This window comes from Pelodiscus sinensis, chromosome 14 (assembly GCF_052426305.1).
Source record: "Pelodiscus sinensis isolate ZL-2025 chromosome 14, ASM5242630v1, whole genome shotgun sequence".
NCBI lineage: Eukaryota > Metazoa > Chordata > Testudines > Trionychidae > Pelodiscus > Pelodiscus sinensis.
Window position 1 is genome coordinate 44,858,546 of NC_143065.1, and position 17,650 is coordinate 44,876,195.

Here is a 17,650-nt window from a genome sequence, read left to right on the forward strand (position 1 = left end):
GTCCGTCTAGCCCAGTAGCCTGTCTGCTGACCGTGGCCAGCATTGGTCATCTGGCATTGGCCACTGTGGGCAGACAGGACACTGGGCTGGACGGACCTTTGGCCTGACCCCGTAGGGCTGCTCTTCGCTTGGCATTGAACATCAGAAGTTGCAGAACAGAAAATCAATCAGGCGTTGCCTTAGCTTTCCAAAAGTCTGCGCCGACACCCAGCACAGCCTCTGGGCTCGAGTTCAAGGGGAAACCAGACTGCTTAACTACCACCAGACCGTGCGGCCATAGGAGCCCACACCGAAGAGCTGCGGGCGCCCCGATATCAACACAGCGGCAGTGAAAGCGGGTGGCGCCACGACAGGTTCCGTCCAGGCGGAAAAGCTCCAGGGAACAATTTGCAGAAGGTCTACACCCCATTTCCAATCGTGACACCTCAAGGAGCTAGGCACCCAAGGGAAAGACAACGTGGCTTCCTCCTTTTGGGAAACTGCACAATTCCAGCTGCAGGGATCCGGGATGGGCCAATGCAGTGCTCCCGTACCAAGGGGGCGGCTCACCCAAATAGGTACGTTCAGTGCCTACAGCACTGGACCCGCCCCCAGGCACGTGGCCGACTCAAACAGCGGGATGACGGAGAAGGGCCACAGCAAAACCCTGCAGCAGAGATGCTGTCTCCCGTCCTGGTCCACCTCCCCAACGTGTACACCTTGCTCAGCAGAAGGGCCGTGCTGCAGGCACCTTCCTTTGCGTTGAGGGGATGGGATCCCATTCCCAGGACAGCGATGGCTCCCCGATCCGGCTGCCCACCCCGCGGGCCTAGGAAACTTGCAGTAACAGAAAACGACACCGGTCAGTCACCGATAATACGATTGCCTCCCTACGGGAAAGACACTCTAGCACTGCAACCCCGAGGGGGCACGGGAGTTCTCCAAACAAATGCCCATCCGGATTGCAGGGGAGACGGGGGAAGCCCCGGGCTCCGAGGGGTAACAGCAGCAGCCTTGCCCATGGAGACAGCTGTTAAAGCAGCTGTTGATCCAACCCAAACATGGTCGGCCCATCGGTAGGAACTCAAGAAATAGGGCTTCGACAGCGGAGGCTAGAGGGACGCACGCGCTGGACCACGATCAAAGATTGGAAAATTCCTTTTGATAGTTCAGAGCCGCTTGCTATCAAACAGGAATGACTAATTAGGCCAGTATGCATCTCTCCCCTCCCCCTCCGCTCAACAAGCTGCTCCTTCGGCAACAAGATGGGCCCGAAAACATACCTCCGCCCTGAGGAAGCAACAAAGGCAGCCAGGAATCGACGCATGTTCTAGAATCGCCCTGCCCTCCCACTCCCCCCCGCCCGTCTTCCAGAAAACTCACCATCCGCCCTCCACCTACAGACTCAGCCCACGGACCTTCCATCTAGCAAAAGCTTTTCTAAGGCCCTGGCTTAGAATCTAAGCACTTATAATTAAGAACATAAAAGCTGTTCGAGGATCAGGCCCACCAAGCCCCAGCATCCGGTCTCTAAGAGCAGCCAGTACCAGAGCGTGTACGGAACACGGGAAATTTGGAAAGATCCATCCACGAGTTTTCCCCTCCCAGTTCGTGGCTGTCAAGAGGTTAGGGTCACCCCGAGCTTTGGGGGACATCCCTGACCATCTTGGCTAACAGCCAGCTGTCCTCCAGGAATCTCTCGAGCTCTTTTTCACCCAGTTATACTTTGGTCATTGCGTCATCCCATGGCAATGAGTTCCACAGGTTGTGCATTGCGTGCCAGATCACTGCCTCTTGTTTGTATTACACCAGTTGCCTATTAATTGCTTCTGCTGAGCCCTGACCCTTGTACTGTGGGAAAAGGTAAATAAAGCTTCTCCATTCACTTTCTGCCCGCCCCCCCCGCATTCATGATTTTTATAGCCCTCCACCATATCCCCTTTTAGCTGATGCTTTTCTAAACCCACCAGCCCTAATCTCTTAAGTCTCTCCGCCTGTGAAAGCTGCCCCACCCCCGGCTCGTTTTTTGCCCTTCTCTGAACCTTTTCCAGTTCCCCCAGAATCCTTTTTAGGACTGAGCATCCAGACACCGACAGTACTCACAGCATGGGTGCACCCTGGATTTATACAGGGGCATTCTGACATTTCCCATCTGACTTTTTCCTTTTCCTCGTAACCGCTCCTGACATTTGATTAGCCATATTGATTGCTCCTGAGCGGAGAGAGTGTCAGAGCACTTCCCCAGGAGGGCACCAAGAGCCGTGTCTTGAGGGTGAGGTCCCAGTTAGCTGTTACCGCTCCATTATGTGTGTACAGTAGGAAATAAGGTTCCCAACGGGCCTTGTTTTGCTCTGATCGACACGGCATTCATTACATTGGCTATGTTCTTGCCCTGTCACCCAGCTTTGGGAGAGCCCTTTGCCAGCAGCTTTGGACTGAACGATCTGCACACTTTAGCATTTCACTGGTCACGTCTTTTCTAAGCCATTAAGGAGTATGTTGAAGAGCACAGGAGAAGTCTTTCAGGGACCTCCCTGTTTGCCATCTCCATTGTGAAAACGGATCATTCAGTCCTACCCTTTGTCCCCTACCTTTTTAACCAGTTTACCGATCCGTGACAGGACCGAACCCAGTGTCTCTTAAACTGTGTTCCGTGGCACGCTGGTTGGAGGTGTGCCGCGGACAACAACAGAGTTCAAAATGGCTGCCCTGACAGGGGCAGGGGACTTTTTTTTTGCTCAACAAAAAAGCCTTGGTGTTCATTAAAAAAAAAAAAAAAAAAATTGTTTGGTGTTCCTCAGTCTTAAGAAGTTTGAGAAACACTGACCTAACCTGTTAGCCAAAGATGTTTACTTTGCTTAAGAGCCTTTGGTGAGGGACCATGCCAAATACTTTCGGAAAATTCAAATACACTACAGCCACACTGTTGTCCATATGCTTGCTGACACCCTTAAAGGCTTCTAACAGATTGAGGATTCGAGTTTAGCGTCACACAACATGAAAAAGACGTACGTTTGCATTCTGGACTGCAACTTCGCACACAGACATTTCAGTCAAACAGCTTCTAAAATACGGAGTTAGAAAATGCAACACACAAAGTCGCTGGGCCGCTATGCTATACATGAAGTCAGTGGTTTGCAGCAGCCATTAAGACGGGATGTTGTGAGTTAAATTGATTTTTTTTTAAACACTCACTGGCGGTGCAGCAATGAAAATTACTAGAGCAGGCAGATGTTTAGCGACTGGTGTTGTTTTAACATAGGTCCTTCTTTCTTTTCCAGAGAGCCAGGAAGTAACTACATGCCCCATGACAGCTGGAGAGATTGTCTCAAAGAACAGTTCTTACACTCAACCGTTTTTCTTCACAGTAGCAGTAGCCCCTGACATGATTTTACTAACCTCGCCCCCATTCAAAAATACCTTCCCCCCCCTTCCCCTTTGCCTCAGCACTGCACGCAGCCAAAAGGCCTTTTTCTTCAATGCCTCACTGGCTCAGATTGCTCCTTATGCTCCACCAGCTCTTCCAGCCGTCTTTGCTGCGCGTTGGCTCTTTGTTTGGAGTCAGAAACCCCTGGGAAGTTACTACAGTCGGAAGCCTCGACACACAAGTACATCCCCAATGCCTCGACAACACACGAGGTTTCCAGCAGCGTCGATCTGTTCTCAGCTATTTGTATTAGGGAGAGAAAAGCCCATTTAATGGGGTAACTAGGTCAACGTATTGTTTAACTGGTTACCCGATTAAAGAGGGGAGGTGGGGGAGAGGCCCCCTCCCGCCCGCTGGTTGGCGTGTCCCCTGCCCACATCACAGGCGGGGCTGTACCGCCTAGGAGCTACCCCTGTCTGTAGCAGGCGGGTAGCTGCTCCAGCCCTCACCCGGTTCATCAGTTAAACCAGTGGTTCTCAACTCGTTTCTGTCCACGGACCACCAGGCCAATCAAAACATTTTCGTGGACCACCTCCTTTTGACAAGCAAAGCCGAATTTGATGTCGTCCTCCGAATACTTGCGCTTGACATTTTTTCCGGTTGTTGCCATTATAAACCAACTACCCCACACCCGTAAAACAGCACGTGTAGCACAGGACGAACGACACAGCAACTGCTCAGCATGACGGCGGCAGCTACACTGGCGCTCAGAGCCTCAGACCGACGTTACTGGCAACTCAACGCGCTTGCGTCCTAGGTGACGCGCTGCGTGCTTGTGAACACGGCGTAAAACAGCCTAACGGCGGCACCTGCTCACACCGTGTGACTTCGGACAATGTTCCTGTGGACCACCAAAAAAGTCACCATGGACCACCAGTAGTCCATGGAGCACCAGTTGAGAGCCACAGAGTTAAACCTTGGCGTCCCCAATTTGTATTACAATTGCGTGAGGCACTGCACAACCTCACAGACACTCCCTGGCACTCAGGTAGACCTCCTGGGCTTGTAAATGTGCCAGCAACATGAACCCTCGTACCGTCCCTGCAACAAGGGCAGAGGGGGGTTATGGCCAGTTTACAGAAGGGAAAGGGAGTCTCAGAAGCTAAGTATCAGCGCTCAAACTAGGGATGTAATTGTGTAGTCAATTAACTGATAAAACAAAAGCTGATCGGTCAGTGCTACAGACAACATGCATTTCCCTCCCCCGCCAGTACATTTTTTAGCAGGCTGGCCAGCAGCCCGGCTCCATGCTGGCTTGCGATCTACCCCTGCTACCACTCTACATTTAAAGTGTGTTAGGAACAAGGCGGGCAGACGCCCCAGCTGAGTTCCAGCTCACGCCAGGTCCAGGAGCTCAGACCCGCTCTAGACAGGGGCTGCTGCCACCTCACATTGCTGCCTCTTTATCAGAGGCAGCAGCGCAGGGTGACAGGCAGCTGGTCCAAGAGAGGAGCTGGTTTCTGGCTCCCTTTATCAGAGTGGCAGGGGGTTCCTTGGGAGTGAGGCTGGAGCACACTGGCTGCTGGCCCCACCCCCAGGACTATAGAATATTCGAGTAACCGATACGAATTCACAAGCTTAATTGACTATTCAATTGACCAATACTTAACATCCCTAGCTAAGACCAGAACCCATCAGTCCTGGCTCTCCATCCCCACTAACCAGCAGCCAGGGAAGATGAAGCAAGTTATCTTTCTTCTCGTTTCACAACAAGGTCCGTATGGCAGGGCCTCGCCTTAGGACGGAGGTTGCTCCTACCTGCCAAACGAAATAGGATGGCGGTTCTTTCCAAAGCTTACAGCTGCACACCGACTTCACGCACCCTTGAAACTTTACTATGCAGAAGCGAAATGGCGCTTTCCCTCGTTAGTAGCAGCTTCCATTGACCCCCAAATGTAGCGGCGTTTGCGCATGCGCGTCTCTCTACCGCCTGAGTGTGCGAGTCTGCTTCAGAAGGAGGGGTGCGGCTGACTGGTCAGCATGTAGCTCTGCGGTTTCCCTCTTCTGCCCGGGACAGCAAACTGAGCGGTTTGCGGACATGCTACGCTCTCCGCAGCTGCCTCCCCGTGGCCACGCTTTACACTGTGTGGCACTCCGCTCAGGAAGGGCGCACCGGTTTTGCTTCGCAGCAATGCAGTGGGTAACAACCGCGGGGCCCGGCTTCCGAGGAGATCACAGATCGCCACACGAGAGGTAAAGCTCTTTGCAGGTCCTTTCAGCATTGGCTTATTGATCACAGTATACATAAAACTACAACTGCATTAAATATTGATGCCTCCAAACAAAGCCTATAGCACTCCATATTGCAACAAGCACTCGCCGTAGTCCTCCTTTTGCAGGGATTACTTCAGGGGGAAGCTGGCTTTTGGTGTTTCCTGGCCCTGAAAAGCCCTATAGCATGCCAGGGCCCGATTATTCATTGCAGCCAGGAGGAGAAACCCCACCGGTTATAAGCCTGCAAAGTTCCTGCAAGGTCATCCCAGTGCAGGGGAAAGAACCCCTCACAGTATCACCCACTTCTCAAAAAGGGCACTGCACGGAGGAAAAAGGGGGCACTTGCTTTCACCCCACGTTACTGAGCTTGTTTTGGTTCTTTTTGCTATTGAAGCTATTTTTAAGCGGAACTCGATTTTTAACTTGCAACGACGATTTGGGAGCAAATTTAACGTGCTGGGGGTTTGTTGTGTTTTTCAAAGGGCACTTTCTTGGTGGAATTTAGAAAAAAAAAAAAAAGAATCCAGTGGCTGTGTGGAACCCTCCGTTTACGACCGCAAGGTTTCCTGTTAACGTAAGATTCAACAATCGTTAAACATTTGTTCACTTTAATGTTTCAGTTCCCAAGCATATTAAATGCTCTTTGTCCCCGTTCAGAGTTAGCCGGGCTCCACACGGGGTCTCTGGCTCGCCTAGAACAGGGGAAGGCTTCATGCCTTACACCTTCCCAGGAAGGCTGCCCATTCATCAACCCCCTTCCAAAGCGGCGGCGCCCTCCCCCGAGTGCCACCGGGCAATCCGTGCCAAGAAAAATCTCAATTCATCTCCGCTCGATCGCCATGGCAACCTCAACAACCTAATCCCCTCAGAACATTATGCAAATTGCGCCTTTGCTTGACCGCAACAGGCTGTAAAACCATATTACCCAGGCCAAGGCGGGTCATTACGGGGTGTTTTTCGGGCTGCCAATCTGATCGGCTCCACAAATGAACGGGGGATAGAAAGGATGTGGGGTTTGGCAGGGGGAGGGGCGCGGGGGAGGGAAGAGGCGGCAGACAGACATGTCGGCTGTGAAGAGAGCCTGGAGTCACAGCCAGTCTAAGGCACTTCCTCGGGGCAGTTCTCGCCCGTTTCTATGTCCGACGTGGGCTGCCTGCTCTCCTGGGAGGGTGTTAGCCAGCGTGGCAACCAGCTTCGCCTGACTCGCATTAGAGAGACTGGCTTGATTTCCAAGCCACAGTCGGCCTTGCCCGCAGCCCCAGGCCTTTGGGCTGTCTGAAGAGCAAAGACAGGCTCACAAGGGCCTGGCCTCGGCCCATGCCACCAAAGCGGCACGAGTTACCCTGTTTCCAGGGCCGGCGTCAGTCAAGGATCTGACCACACGTGGTCGTTTCATAGCCCGTTGCACTTTTCACTCTGAGCAGATCCTCGCTGGTCTGGGAGGTTAAACAATAACAAAAAGCCACCTTCCTCGGCAGCGGTTACTCTTCTGGACTGGAGGGGTTACTCTTCACTTCCAAGCACGCCAGCTCACTGCAGCCACGGATGAGCAACCACGCCCATCTGACCACACGCCAAGCGCTTCGCTGGCGCAGGACAGACAACTGGAGGTGGAAGTGTGGCCAGACGCCCACGTCACAGCAATCTCCTGCAACCCTGCAGCCTCATGACAGGCCACCTGCGGCCCATCGGGGCGCTGGGCGTGGCCCACGGGATACTTTGTTGGCCAGTGCCCATGCACAGGGTGGCCACATTCTACTGGTTTCCAGCCACGTCGCGTTTTTTTCCCTACCAGTATCGTTAAAGGGACACACGCGTAAAGCCAGGGAACAAGAGGTGAGGAGTGAGCTGAGTGTGAGCGCCGTGCGCTCTCCCCGCATCCAATCACAGCGCTGCTACAGGTCCCTATCCCAGGAGGCCATCAAAGGTGAAGCAGGCAACCGGCTGCTTGTACACGGTGCCCAAGAGAACAGACGGACAGGGTGGACCCCTCTAGTCCACACGAGGTCAGTGAGCTGGGTGTACACTTTCCATGGGGGTGGCCAAGTTCCCCTTGGCCCCAAACAGATTGTTTACCGCCACCAGCCCTGGCTCTCAGGGTTCGGTGCCGTTCATTAGCTCGAATTGACCCCCTCAGTGTCTTCTCAGAGCCCAGCAAGCCATGGAAGGGTTGGTGATGTTGCTAGAAGACACCGACCTCCCGTGGTCCGGCGTCGGCCAGGTGCCGGATTAGAGAGGTTCAGCCTGTCCATCCTTCACCAGCCCCCTCTTCTGCCAAAAAATAGCCCTGCCCCTTCTCAAACCAGCCACTGGCTCCCACACAGCCTGGCTCTAAGGGGAGAAGGAGCAGAAGACAACAGAGCCAGGTGCCGTGGGGGGAGAGGGGGAGACTTTGGGGCTGTGGGAGTGGAAGGCGGAATGCATGCAGGAAGGCCACACAGGGCTGTAGAATGCCAGAGACAAATCCAAGCGGCTTGTTAAAACAAGGCCAAGGAGACAGGCAAGTCTTAAATCTTAACGGCTTCTCCCCAGCCTGTCCCAGCAACCGGAGCTGCTACACAAGACCCGTCTGGTTTCGGGCTCTAGTCGGGGTTGGGGGTGCTGGAGCTACAAAGGAGGGAGAAAACAGCGGCACAAGTTCCCAGTCCTGCCCCAGCACGCCCACAGTGCCAGCCCGGCTCTCGGTCAGCGTTAGCCTCTGAGGTCGCTCGGACAATGGGCAGAGCCGCTATTCCAACCGGGTCACCGGAACCCGCGGCACGGCCGGGACACAACGGGAGCACAGACAACGAAGGTGGCGGGCGTGCGGAGAGGGCAGGGGAGGCTCCTACTGCAGGAAGGGATTCTAACCGCAGTCGTGATGCTCTTGGTTTCAAACTCACGAGTCTGTTGCTCCAGCCTCAGAGACGGACACAAGTTTAAAACGACTATCCTACAGAATGCACTCAGCTGGATTTGAAACGCTGCTGGTCTCCCTTAAGACATGCACGATAAAGGCCTCCGAAGCCACTCGGTTTCTAACGCGGCCAGTTATGCCCGAGGGACCGTGCTCACGGAAACGTCGCCGCCCTGCTGCGTACTGCACAGTCACAACGATACCAGCAGCGTTTTGGCCCCCAGCGTGATGGGAGGAGGAAACAAAACAAACCTAGACACGGTCGTGATGCCTGCACGGACGCTGCCTTCAGCTGGCTCCTGTCCCGAAGAACTTACTTTCCCTTTAGCGAAAGCGAAGCTGCATTTGTAACCAACTTTCCAAAGGTCTGACCCAGCCTTCCACCTCCATCTGAAATCTTGAAGCAGAGCCTGCCAGTGCACGTAACATCACGGCACCCCTACGATGCACCTTCACAGCCCTCCCCGGCTCCCACCCGATCAATTCTAATGCAGTCGCTACCGCCGCCTTGCCAAACAGCGTCTGCACAACCCTACTAAGTCTGTTATCCTCACTCCTCCCTCTTCCCTGACCGCTGGTTGCAAACCTGCTACGTTCTTGCCACAGAACATTCGGAGGCTACTATAAATATTGGCTCCAATTCGCCTGTGGGGGCTCTCTGCTGCCGTCGACAGGAGCCGTCCCAGGGAGAATGCTGATACTTCAAGGTACGAGGAGCAGCTAACGTGCATGCCCGGTCACCATTTTTCACGCGCGTGTCCGAATACATTGCAAACATCCCCGCCTAGCAGTGCCTGGACGCATGACTCCGTCTATCGGACCGTGCAGCACGGACGGGGGCGTGCGAGTCTGAAGCACTGGGAGGAGGACGCTCGTTTGGCTCACCGGTTGCCAAAGACTCTGAAAACACCTTCGGGGAGGTCGCCGTGTTAGCCTGTTTCAGCAAAACCCAAAAAAGTCCTGAGACACCTTAGAGACTAAAAATCGTATTTGGGCATCAGCTTTCGGGGACTGGAGCCCACGCCGCCAGATTACTGGGCAGTCTCTCCCGATGTGGCACAATGCTATTCAGCAACTAACAAAAAAAGGCGACAAAAACCTGTCTCAGGGGTTGGGGGGGGAGATTCTTACTAAGTGATCTTTCAAGGTTCTGCCCCTTGAAGTGAAGCCAACTTGTCCCCTTTGTAAACGGAAGAGACCTAACTCGAACATTCCCAATTCACCAGAACACACAATTCGGATCGGCTGGAGTTTATGCCATTTGCTCGGCGGTACATCAGGGATTTCGGTTGCTGCTGCTCTCCGTGCCCTCCCACCTCATGAAACCTTAATCAAAAAGGGAGGGGGTGAATAAATACTGCCGGTGAAGCACTAGAAGCATTTGTGGAAGCCAGGGTATTGTCTCTTTAAGCACATGAAAATATGGTCCTTCAGCAGTGCGCGGCTCACTCTGGTACACAATTATGGGTACTTTCAGCTGTCTAGCACTGCTTCAAGTGCTCTCTCCAGCCAGGCTGTCAATGGCATGTTGAAAGCTATTTGCGGCTGCTATCCTTATTAGCAAAGTAGAGAGCTTCACTGATGAGAATTGAATTCGGGGAGGGGGTGTGGCGGGGCGGGTCACAGCCAGGCATTTTGGAATGATCAGCAGCAGAAGGCAAAACAAGGCTGCTTCAGAGACTCAAGTTCAAAAGATCCTGGCAGGAAATCCAGAAACCAGGAGGGAACGGTGGGGATTCACAAGCCAGCTGCCACGAAGGGTTAACACGTAGCTGGGAACTATTTTGTGTTTCTACCTTAAGATGTCAGAAAGTAACAGACTAAGCAATTCCTTGGCTGCTCAAGTGTTTAGTGCGTTCTTATCTGGCACGCCTTGCTAACGAGGATGAGGAAAGTATACTGTGTTCTTGGAATATTCCAGAAGAGGCAGGATTCTCTCAGGAAAGTGTCAATATGCTCTAAATGCGTTCCAAGGCCAAAGTCTTAGTTTAACTCTAAACACAAGACGTACTTAGGCGCGGAGTCTTAGCCAAACTCGAAATGTGGGATATTTACCACAAAGCGTTCTCTCTCCCAGCATGTGATTAGGGGCTTTTCTGGATTGCCAATTAATTAGATTACTTCGGCCAACTTTTAAAAACAAAATAAGACCACTAAAAAGGGAGGCATGTGATAGCCGTGCGGGAAAGGAGGGGAAAAAAAAGTCTCTGTAAAGCTGCCTGGGCAGCAAATGCAGATTTAAAGCCAACTGAGGTAAAAGTTGTATTAAGAAGATTGAATTTGGGGAAGCTCCCGCTTTACTTAACGCAAGAGATTGTGGCAGAGACTGGAAGCAATGCTCTTTTGCATGGGCTTCAGGGCGAGTTATCACTTCATGCATAATTCCGCCCATCCCGTCTTCTGGAGTCCTTCCTGCAATCACCTTTCTTCTTCTTTCTCAGTGTGATTCGGTGGCGAGAAACCACACACGCTTCCGTTTAATATTCCGTGCAGAAGAGATAATCTGTTATATAAAGCCTACAGGCAGGCAATCCCCTTTTGCTTAAAGATGAAGTATCCATCAATGTTTGTCTCGGGCAGATGTAATCACAAGCAGTCAAGTCTGGAGGGCAGGGACACTGCATGAATAATTCAGGCACTCCAGTCTACTTGATTGTGTGCAGATAAACACAAGTCAGCCGCTAAACAGGTCACTGATAAACTTGTTTGTTCAGGACTAGCCACCCGCAACCAGAGTCACCCAGGACCCACACTGCAATTTGTGGGCGGGTTTATTTTGCTGTCAGGAAGAGAGTGACAAAACCTCTGAGATTAGATTTGCTCCTCCCTCTTCTGGATTCTCACCCCCCCCCTTTGCTCATTTCACCCAGTCAGAAAACAGACTCTAGTTTCACTGGCAGAGAGGGTGGCTCGGTTTTTCTGCAGCATCAAGCTCATCATCGGCCAGGAAACCACATAAACAGCTTCACCTAGAGCAGTGTTTCCCAACCAGTGGTCCGAGTGCCCTTGAGGGTACTCCAGAGACATCTGGGGGAGCACGTCAACAACTGAAATTTGGAGAAACTGAATTTTTGTTTTAAGTTTTCCAGCATTTTTTTCTAACTTTTTACACCCCAAAATGTCATCGCCTGCCCAGTCACGATTAAGTGGTTTAAACAAATGTGTTGCAGCGGTAGGGAAAAAAAAGTGTGTGTCTTGGGGGTACTTATTTTTTGAAAAGGGGGTACTTTATAAAAAAGGGGATGAGAAACACTGACCTAGAGAGCCTCCCCAATTCTAATGCAAGGTGCTGCACAGACAGCCACTAGTGATGCCGAAAGCAGCCAGGCAAGTTTGCTCCGCTTAGGGATCATTTGAAGAATAGTCTTGGTTAGACCTTTAAAGCAGTTGAACACCAGACAGAGCACCCGATCTCTCCCTACCCCGAGTTCCCCCCCCCCCCCCAAGCTATAAACACTTGTCACAGCACTGTGGCAACGTTACAGAAAACCCGAGTCCACACACCCCAACTCTGCAGCTAGGCGTTTCAAGAGAAGCACCAGGGCCAAACCATGTCCCCATCCCTTGATGCTGCTAAAAAGGGTGAATTTCATTTTAGCCCCCCGCCTTACAGACTGGAACTAAGGGCAGAACTAACCGTCTGTCCAATCCGCTTCTCACAGAGGCCCTGGCAAACCTGGAGCAGCTTTCACACACACACCCCCTTTGACCCGCCTCCCCCACTTCCACCCAGCTCCCTGACATTCACTATTCAATCAGATCTGCTCCAAAGGGCAGTTTGAGTCCGACATGCTCACGGATGGGGTGCGCGCTGTTCATTTTTAGACAAATTGCTAGCTTCGGACCCTGTGCACAAGAGCGCAGAACTGCGGGATTTGCAACCTTCGTTTAAAAAGAGGGGGGAGAGGGGGGAAATAATTCTAGCCTACGTTAAGAGGTCCCACATATCCTGGGATAAAAACAGCACATTTTTGTTTTGTTCCGCGTCCCTAAATGTATCCTCACAAAGTTTTTCCAGAGTCTATTGTCCTCTTGGCAGATGCACACAACTCCCATTAGCAGCAGGAAATAACAGTGCGCCAAAAGGTGCCCGTCACTCAGAGATGACGGGAAACTCCTTTCTCACAGGTCTCTTTGGCTATATCCCCATGCTATAGGTTCCCAAAGCACCTCTGCCGCTAAGTCATCTCACCGTTCTCTGCATTCCTCCCTACACAGGTCACTATCCAAACAAGGGGCCACTTTAGCTAATCTACAGCTCTCTCTCACAGATGAATGCACATGCACTATCAAAATCGGCCTGTAAATCACAGGATCCTTGCCCGGCCAAGAAGCCCCGTCAGAGAGGAAGCAGCAAGAAGCAATTTGGCAAGACTAAACACTTCACGTTAATTATTTTTGTGGCGGTTTAAAATAATTATACCCATCTAACAAGTCTGCATGAACTGAAGGGGAGAAAGGAGATAAGCAAGGCATGTTCCACTGTGTACTTAAGTAACATGGATTGAATGTAGTCCGCTGGCAGTCCCTTGTTATTTCAAAGCGCATCGATACAATTCACATTGCTAGGAACAAAACACTACGGAGTCAAATCAGTTTGATGTCACCTTACATGGATCTGAAGTTCTTAGAACTACTTTTAGTCAGATCTAATCTCAGTACTAACTTCATTCCTTTAAGTTTCCCCAGACTTTCGACTCTGTAGCTTTAATCTTATCAAGGCAGCACATCACATTTCTGCAACCGCCCCTCCCGCTTTCCCTTGAGGCAAATGATACATTTGAGCAGACAGCAGTTGCAAGCAGTTCTTCCCTTTCCAGATGTAGAACGTGAAACACGGTGGTGCTCTGGATGCTAATAGGCTACAAGACAATTGGCTCTTCCCTCAGACATTCCAGCGCTGTATTAATTAGAAGTATGACCTTAAAGAATGCTGAACTGCACTAACAATCAGATCTGTATTAAATTAGCTGGGTTTTTCATGTTTCATCATACACAAAAGACGTACCGATCGGGCGGCTCAGAATGAATGTACAGTATTACTTTGATCTCTCCTTGTAAACAATTTTTTTTTTTAAAAAGTTGGACTTCCGTCAACTTCATGTCATAGACACCCTGGCCAACAGCTCCACAGTGGCGTAACACCAGCAATTTGAACAGTGCGCTTTTAATTTATCAAAACCGAGCCTTTGTTTTCATGGGTCAGGGAAGGGAAGACAGGGTATGGAACAGAATCACTCACCTGTTTGTGCATTTCAATATTCAAACCATACGACATTTCATAGTACTGGAGAGAGAAAAAAAGCCAGAAAAAAAAAAGTTGTTATTGCTTTTGCATAAAACTATTATTAGAAAAGGCTCCTCTACAGAACTGTGCTTAGAGCATATTAGACAAGGACATTTTAATCGTAAGCAATAGCCACACACCTGCTTAGAGTTCAACAGACATTTAACAAGAGGAGACTTCTTCCCCCCCCCCTTTATCTTCTCCCCCTATAAGCTAGTTACAAGAAGCAGAGACCAGGAGCTGAATGTGACCAGTATTTCTAATAGCAATGTTAATATTCTACCATTTGGCTAACTTCTCCTTTTAAATGAAAAAAGTTCTTTCTGCCCTGTGTCCTACAGGTCTTCTTTTGGAGTCAGGCAACAGGCCAGTAGCTCTTCCCACATGCCCAGGAGATGACTGCTGGTCACGCCGAATTGATTAGAAATACAAATCAAAAGAATCACCTCACCTATTGCCCCCATAACGCAGCCCCGAGTGAAAAGATTTCTGTAGCAACAAAAGAATCCACTTTCCTCAAAGCAACTAGGAGAGATGATGTTGTAACAGGCCTTCTCTGGCCTCCGGCAAAACAAGGAGCAGTCTGACCCCTGGCTCCTAACCTCAGAAGTTAGTCCAAACACTCCAGGGGTCAGCAAGTTGCAAAAAGTTTTAACTAGGCAACGATACAAACATGGACTCTGGTGAGAGATCCAGAGTCAGCAGAAATCCTGCCGCAAAATGCGTCAAAATCCTCTTTGGAAGGGTCAGAGGAGAGAGTTAACAGGAGACCAGTATTAGGTTTCCATTTTTTTTTTTTTTTTTTTTTTAAGTCTGCTTGTCCTAAGGCACAAGACAGATATTTGGTAAATACACGGGAAGGACACAAGCTGATCAGTGCCTGTCAAAACAGGGCAAGGAAGCCAAGCTGCCAAAAGTACTGGTGCTGTCCTTAGGGGGTGGCTACAGCTAGCCAGCCCGATAACATGGAAAGGGCCAAGCAAGCTACAGAAGAGCAAAAACTTGGGCCGGATGCAGCCCCTCCACCCTGGCCCCATTATCAGCTAATGCCACTTGCAGTCTGATGCAAAAATCTGATTAAAGACTCTTACCATAACATAATGGCGCTGCATTTCGGTCTTTTCGTTCGCAAGCTTATCATACTCCACTTTGAGACTAAGAGGATAAAGCAGAATTAATATATGGTTAAGGCTCCGCAGTGATGAAGGGACATGTCAATACGGTGGGGGGGAAATGGGGGGGGAGACCATATTGAGTCACACTTCTTAGAAGCAGGAGCAGTCGGGTTTCCTTGGTTGGTTTGTGTGAACAGCTTCTGAAATTGACACCTTAGGCCTCCCAATCACTAGCAGGCCAGCAGAAGCTGGAAAGCTGGGACATTTGAGCAGAGCATAAGGGGGGATTTAATTGGGGGGGGTGGGGGCGGGATTCTGATGGCAAAGCAGGAACCTCTCCGAGGAGAAAGGAGGCTGTTGGAATGGATGGGGAGGGGGAGGCTATAAGGGCCCCACAGAGCAGGGATTTGGGGGGGGAGGGGGGATACTACAGCTTTTCCCAGGAGGCAGAGGGTTAAAAACTGGGGCAGTTCCCAGATGACACACAGGGAGGAACAAAAGGAGGCTTGGGTGGCGATGGATGCTAGTCAACACACAGCCATAAATTGTTCTTCTAAAGACATTTTAATACACGCTCTAGTGTGCACTTAAAATCTGTCATTAAACATTTAACCTCTGATAAGCAGGGGAGGGGGGAGAGCGCCGAGAGAGCCCAGCGAAGCGGTTACCTGTGATACTGGGCTTGCAAGAACTGGAACTCGTCCTTAATCCGGTCGCAGGATTCAGCGACTGTGAATTTGAAGCCCGGCTGCCCAGGCTGGTGGGGAGCCTGGGGGTGCGCACAGCCGCGCAGGGAAGGAAGCGAGACGTTTACAGAGGGGCAGGAGGGGCCCTGCCCAAAGAGCCACCCTCGCCCCCACAGTAAAGACCGGAGATCCCCCCCCACCCCGGAAGTTTCCTGGCTGGCTCGCTGGGGGATCGGGGCGCCGGGGCAGCCTTGCCCCCCCCCCACCCAGCGGGCAGTTCCCTGGCTTGTTTGTTTGGAGACGCGGGGGGGGGGCGCACCAGGGTCGATGGAGCACAAACACCCGCCCCTCCCCCATCCCCCCCAAACAGGACAGGGGGGCGGGCCACGGGGGCCAGGCGCACGCAGCCCGGGCGCGGCGGGGACTTACCGGGTGCCTGCCTTGGGGGTACATCGCAGGAGCTCGCCGGCCACCAAGTCACCCCCCTCCCCGCCGACCCCCAAGCGCCGCCTCCTCTCCGGGCCGGGCCGCGGCGGGGCCAACACTGGAACAAAGGCCGGAGCGGAGTCCCGGGCTGGGCGCGCCTAGCAGGCGGGCAGCCCCGGGAGCAGGAGCCCGGCTGCCCGCGGGCGGAAGGCGCACATGGCGGCGGGCCCGCTCCTCGGCATCCTGCGGGCGGCTTTGGAGGGGCTGGCCCGGCCCCTCCCTTCTCCGCGCGGCGGGGGGCGCCGGCCCCCAAGTCCCCCGCGGCTCCTCGGCGCAAATCCCAGATCCGCCTGGCAGCAGAGGGGGCAGCCGCGCCAGGCCGCCCCCGCCGGCCGCTGCGCGTCCCCTCCCGGGGGCGTCGGTTCAGATCCCCGCCGGCCCCATAACTCCACCGCGCGGCTGCAGCGGGGGGTCCCCCCCGGGCGGGTCAGGCCGACGAGCTGCCCGGGCGCGCAGAGTCCATGCCCCCGCGGCGAGGCGAGGCGAGGCGGCTGCACCCCCGGCCCGGGACCCCGGCGATGCCACCCACGGGCTGCAAGGCAGGAGGCAGCGCACGAGGGGCCGAGCCGCCGCGAGAGCGCTCCAAGGAGCGAGTGAAGTGTAACAAAAAAGGAGCCCCAGTCCCCGCGCCGGGCCAATGGCAGCGCGGGGAGCCCACGTGGGGCGGGGCAGCTCGACAGGCGACTGGGCGCCGGCGCCGGGCACGTCACAATGCCCGCTTGTGTCGGCCAGGCGGCATGGAAAGTAGCGAGCCGGCCCTGCCCCGCTGCTGGGGGGCGGGGGCTTCCGAGAGGCATCCGTGCCCGGCCGGCTCCGCACCCCCCGCGGCTGCAGCCCCCCCCCCGGAGCCGCCTCCAGCTCGGAACTGGGGGCCACGAGGAAGTGGGGGGGGAGCCCTTTGGGGGGGGTTCCCCCCCGGGAGAGTCGCTCTAGGGGGCTCCGCGTGTGTGTAGCCTGGGGAGGGGACTCGCTCTGGAGCCCGGGCTCTGTCTCTCGCAAGGCGGCGATGCGGTCGGGTGTGCGAGGGGGGACCCGCTTCCCCCAGCAGGGAATGACGCTGGGAGCGGGGTGTGAACTGCGGGTTATGAGTCATCCGGCCTGTGAACGAGAACCGGCCCGTGCCCTGAGCAAGCTCCGAGCAGGCCCATCGGACACTACAGCCACCCAAGATTTAGCACCGATAACATGCTAGGCCGAGAAGATGGGGGGGCTAGCCCCCCACCCACCCACGGAAGAGGCTGGAGCCTCGCAGAATGGCCGGCCTGCCTCCACCCTCCATCCCCACGCAAGCAAACAGCCCCTCGGATGCGCCAGGCTGGGCGAGGGGGCTGCGAAACCTCCGGGGGGCTCCTCCAAAGTGGGGCAGCCCCTTTCATCCCTGACTCCCTGGTTCCTCCTCCTCTGCCTCCCCTGGTCTCCTTTCAAGTCTGAGCCGCTTTCGTGACGAGCGCGGGTAATGTCATTAAAGTGACACAGTCGCCCGAGCGGATTGGAGGAGCGCGGGGGTGACACGCCACACAAAGCCGTGTTTGCTGGAGCAGCGGGGCGGGGGGCGATGGA

The 17,650-nt window shown here is 53.5% G+C and overlaps 1 protein-coding gene across 10 annotated transcripts in view; it reads right to left on the minus strand.

Moving 5' to 3' along the window:
- The window catches only part of TLE3 (TLE family member 3, transcriptional corepressor), a 50,024-nt gene extending 33,315 nt beyond the window's left edge, over nt 1–16,709 (minus strand). For 5 of the 10 annotated variants that reach the window (XM_075896817.2, XM_075896819.2, XM_075896816.2 and 2 more), the window contains exons 1-4: nt 16,034–16,708; nt 15,587–15,687; nt 14,895–14,958; nt 13,759–13,803 (exon numbers count right to left, since the gene is read on the minus strand). In XM_075896817.2, the coding sequence (XP_075752932.1) occupies nt 13,759–13,803; nt 14,895–14,958; nt 15,587–15,687; nt 16,034–16,057 (234 nt within the window). In that variant the 5' untranslated portion in view covers nt 16,058–16,708. Of the gene's footprint in view, nt 1–13,758; nt 13,804–14,894; nt 14,959–15,586; nt 15,688–16,033 lie in introns of all 10 variants that reach the window. The other 5 variants (XM_075896822.2, XM_075896821.2, XM_075896815.2 and 2 more) reach the window with 2 other exon arrangements.
- Between the last annotated feature and the right edge of the window lie 941 nt (nt 16,710–17,650).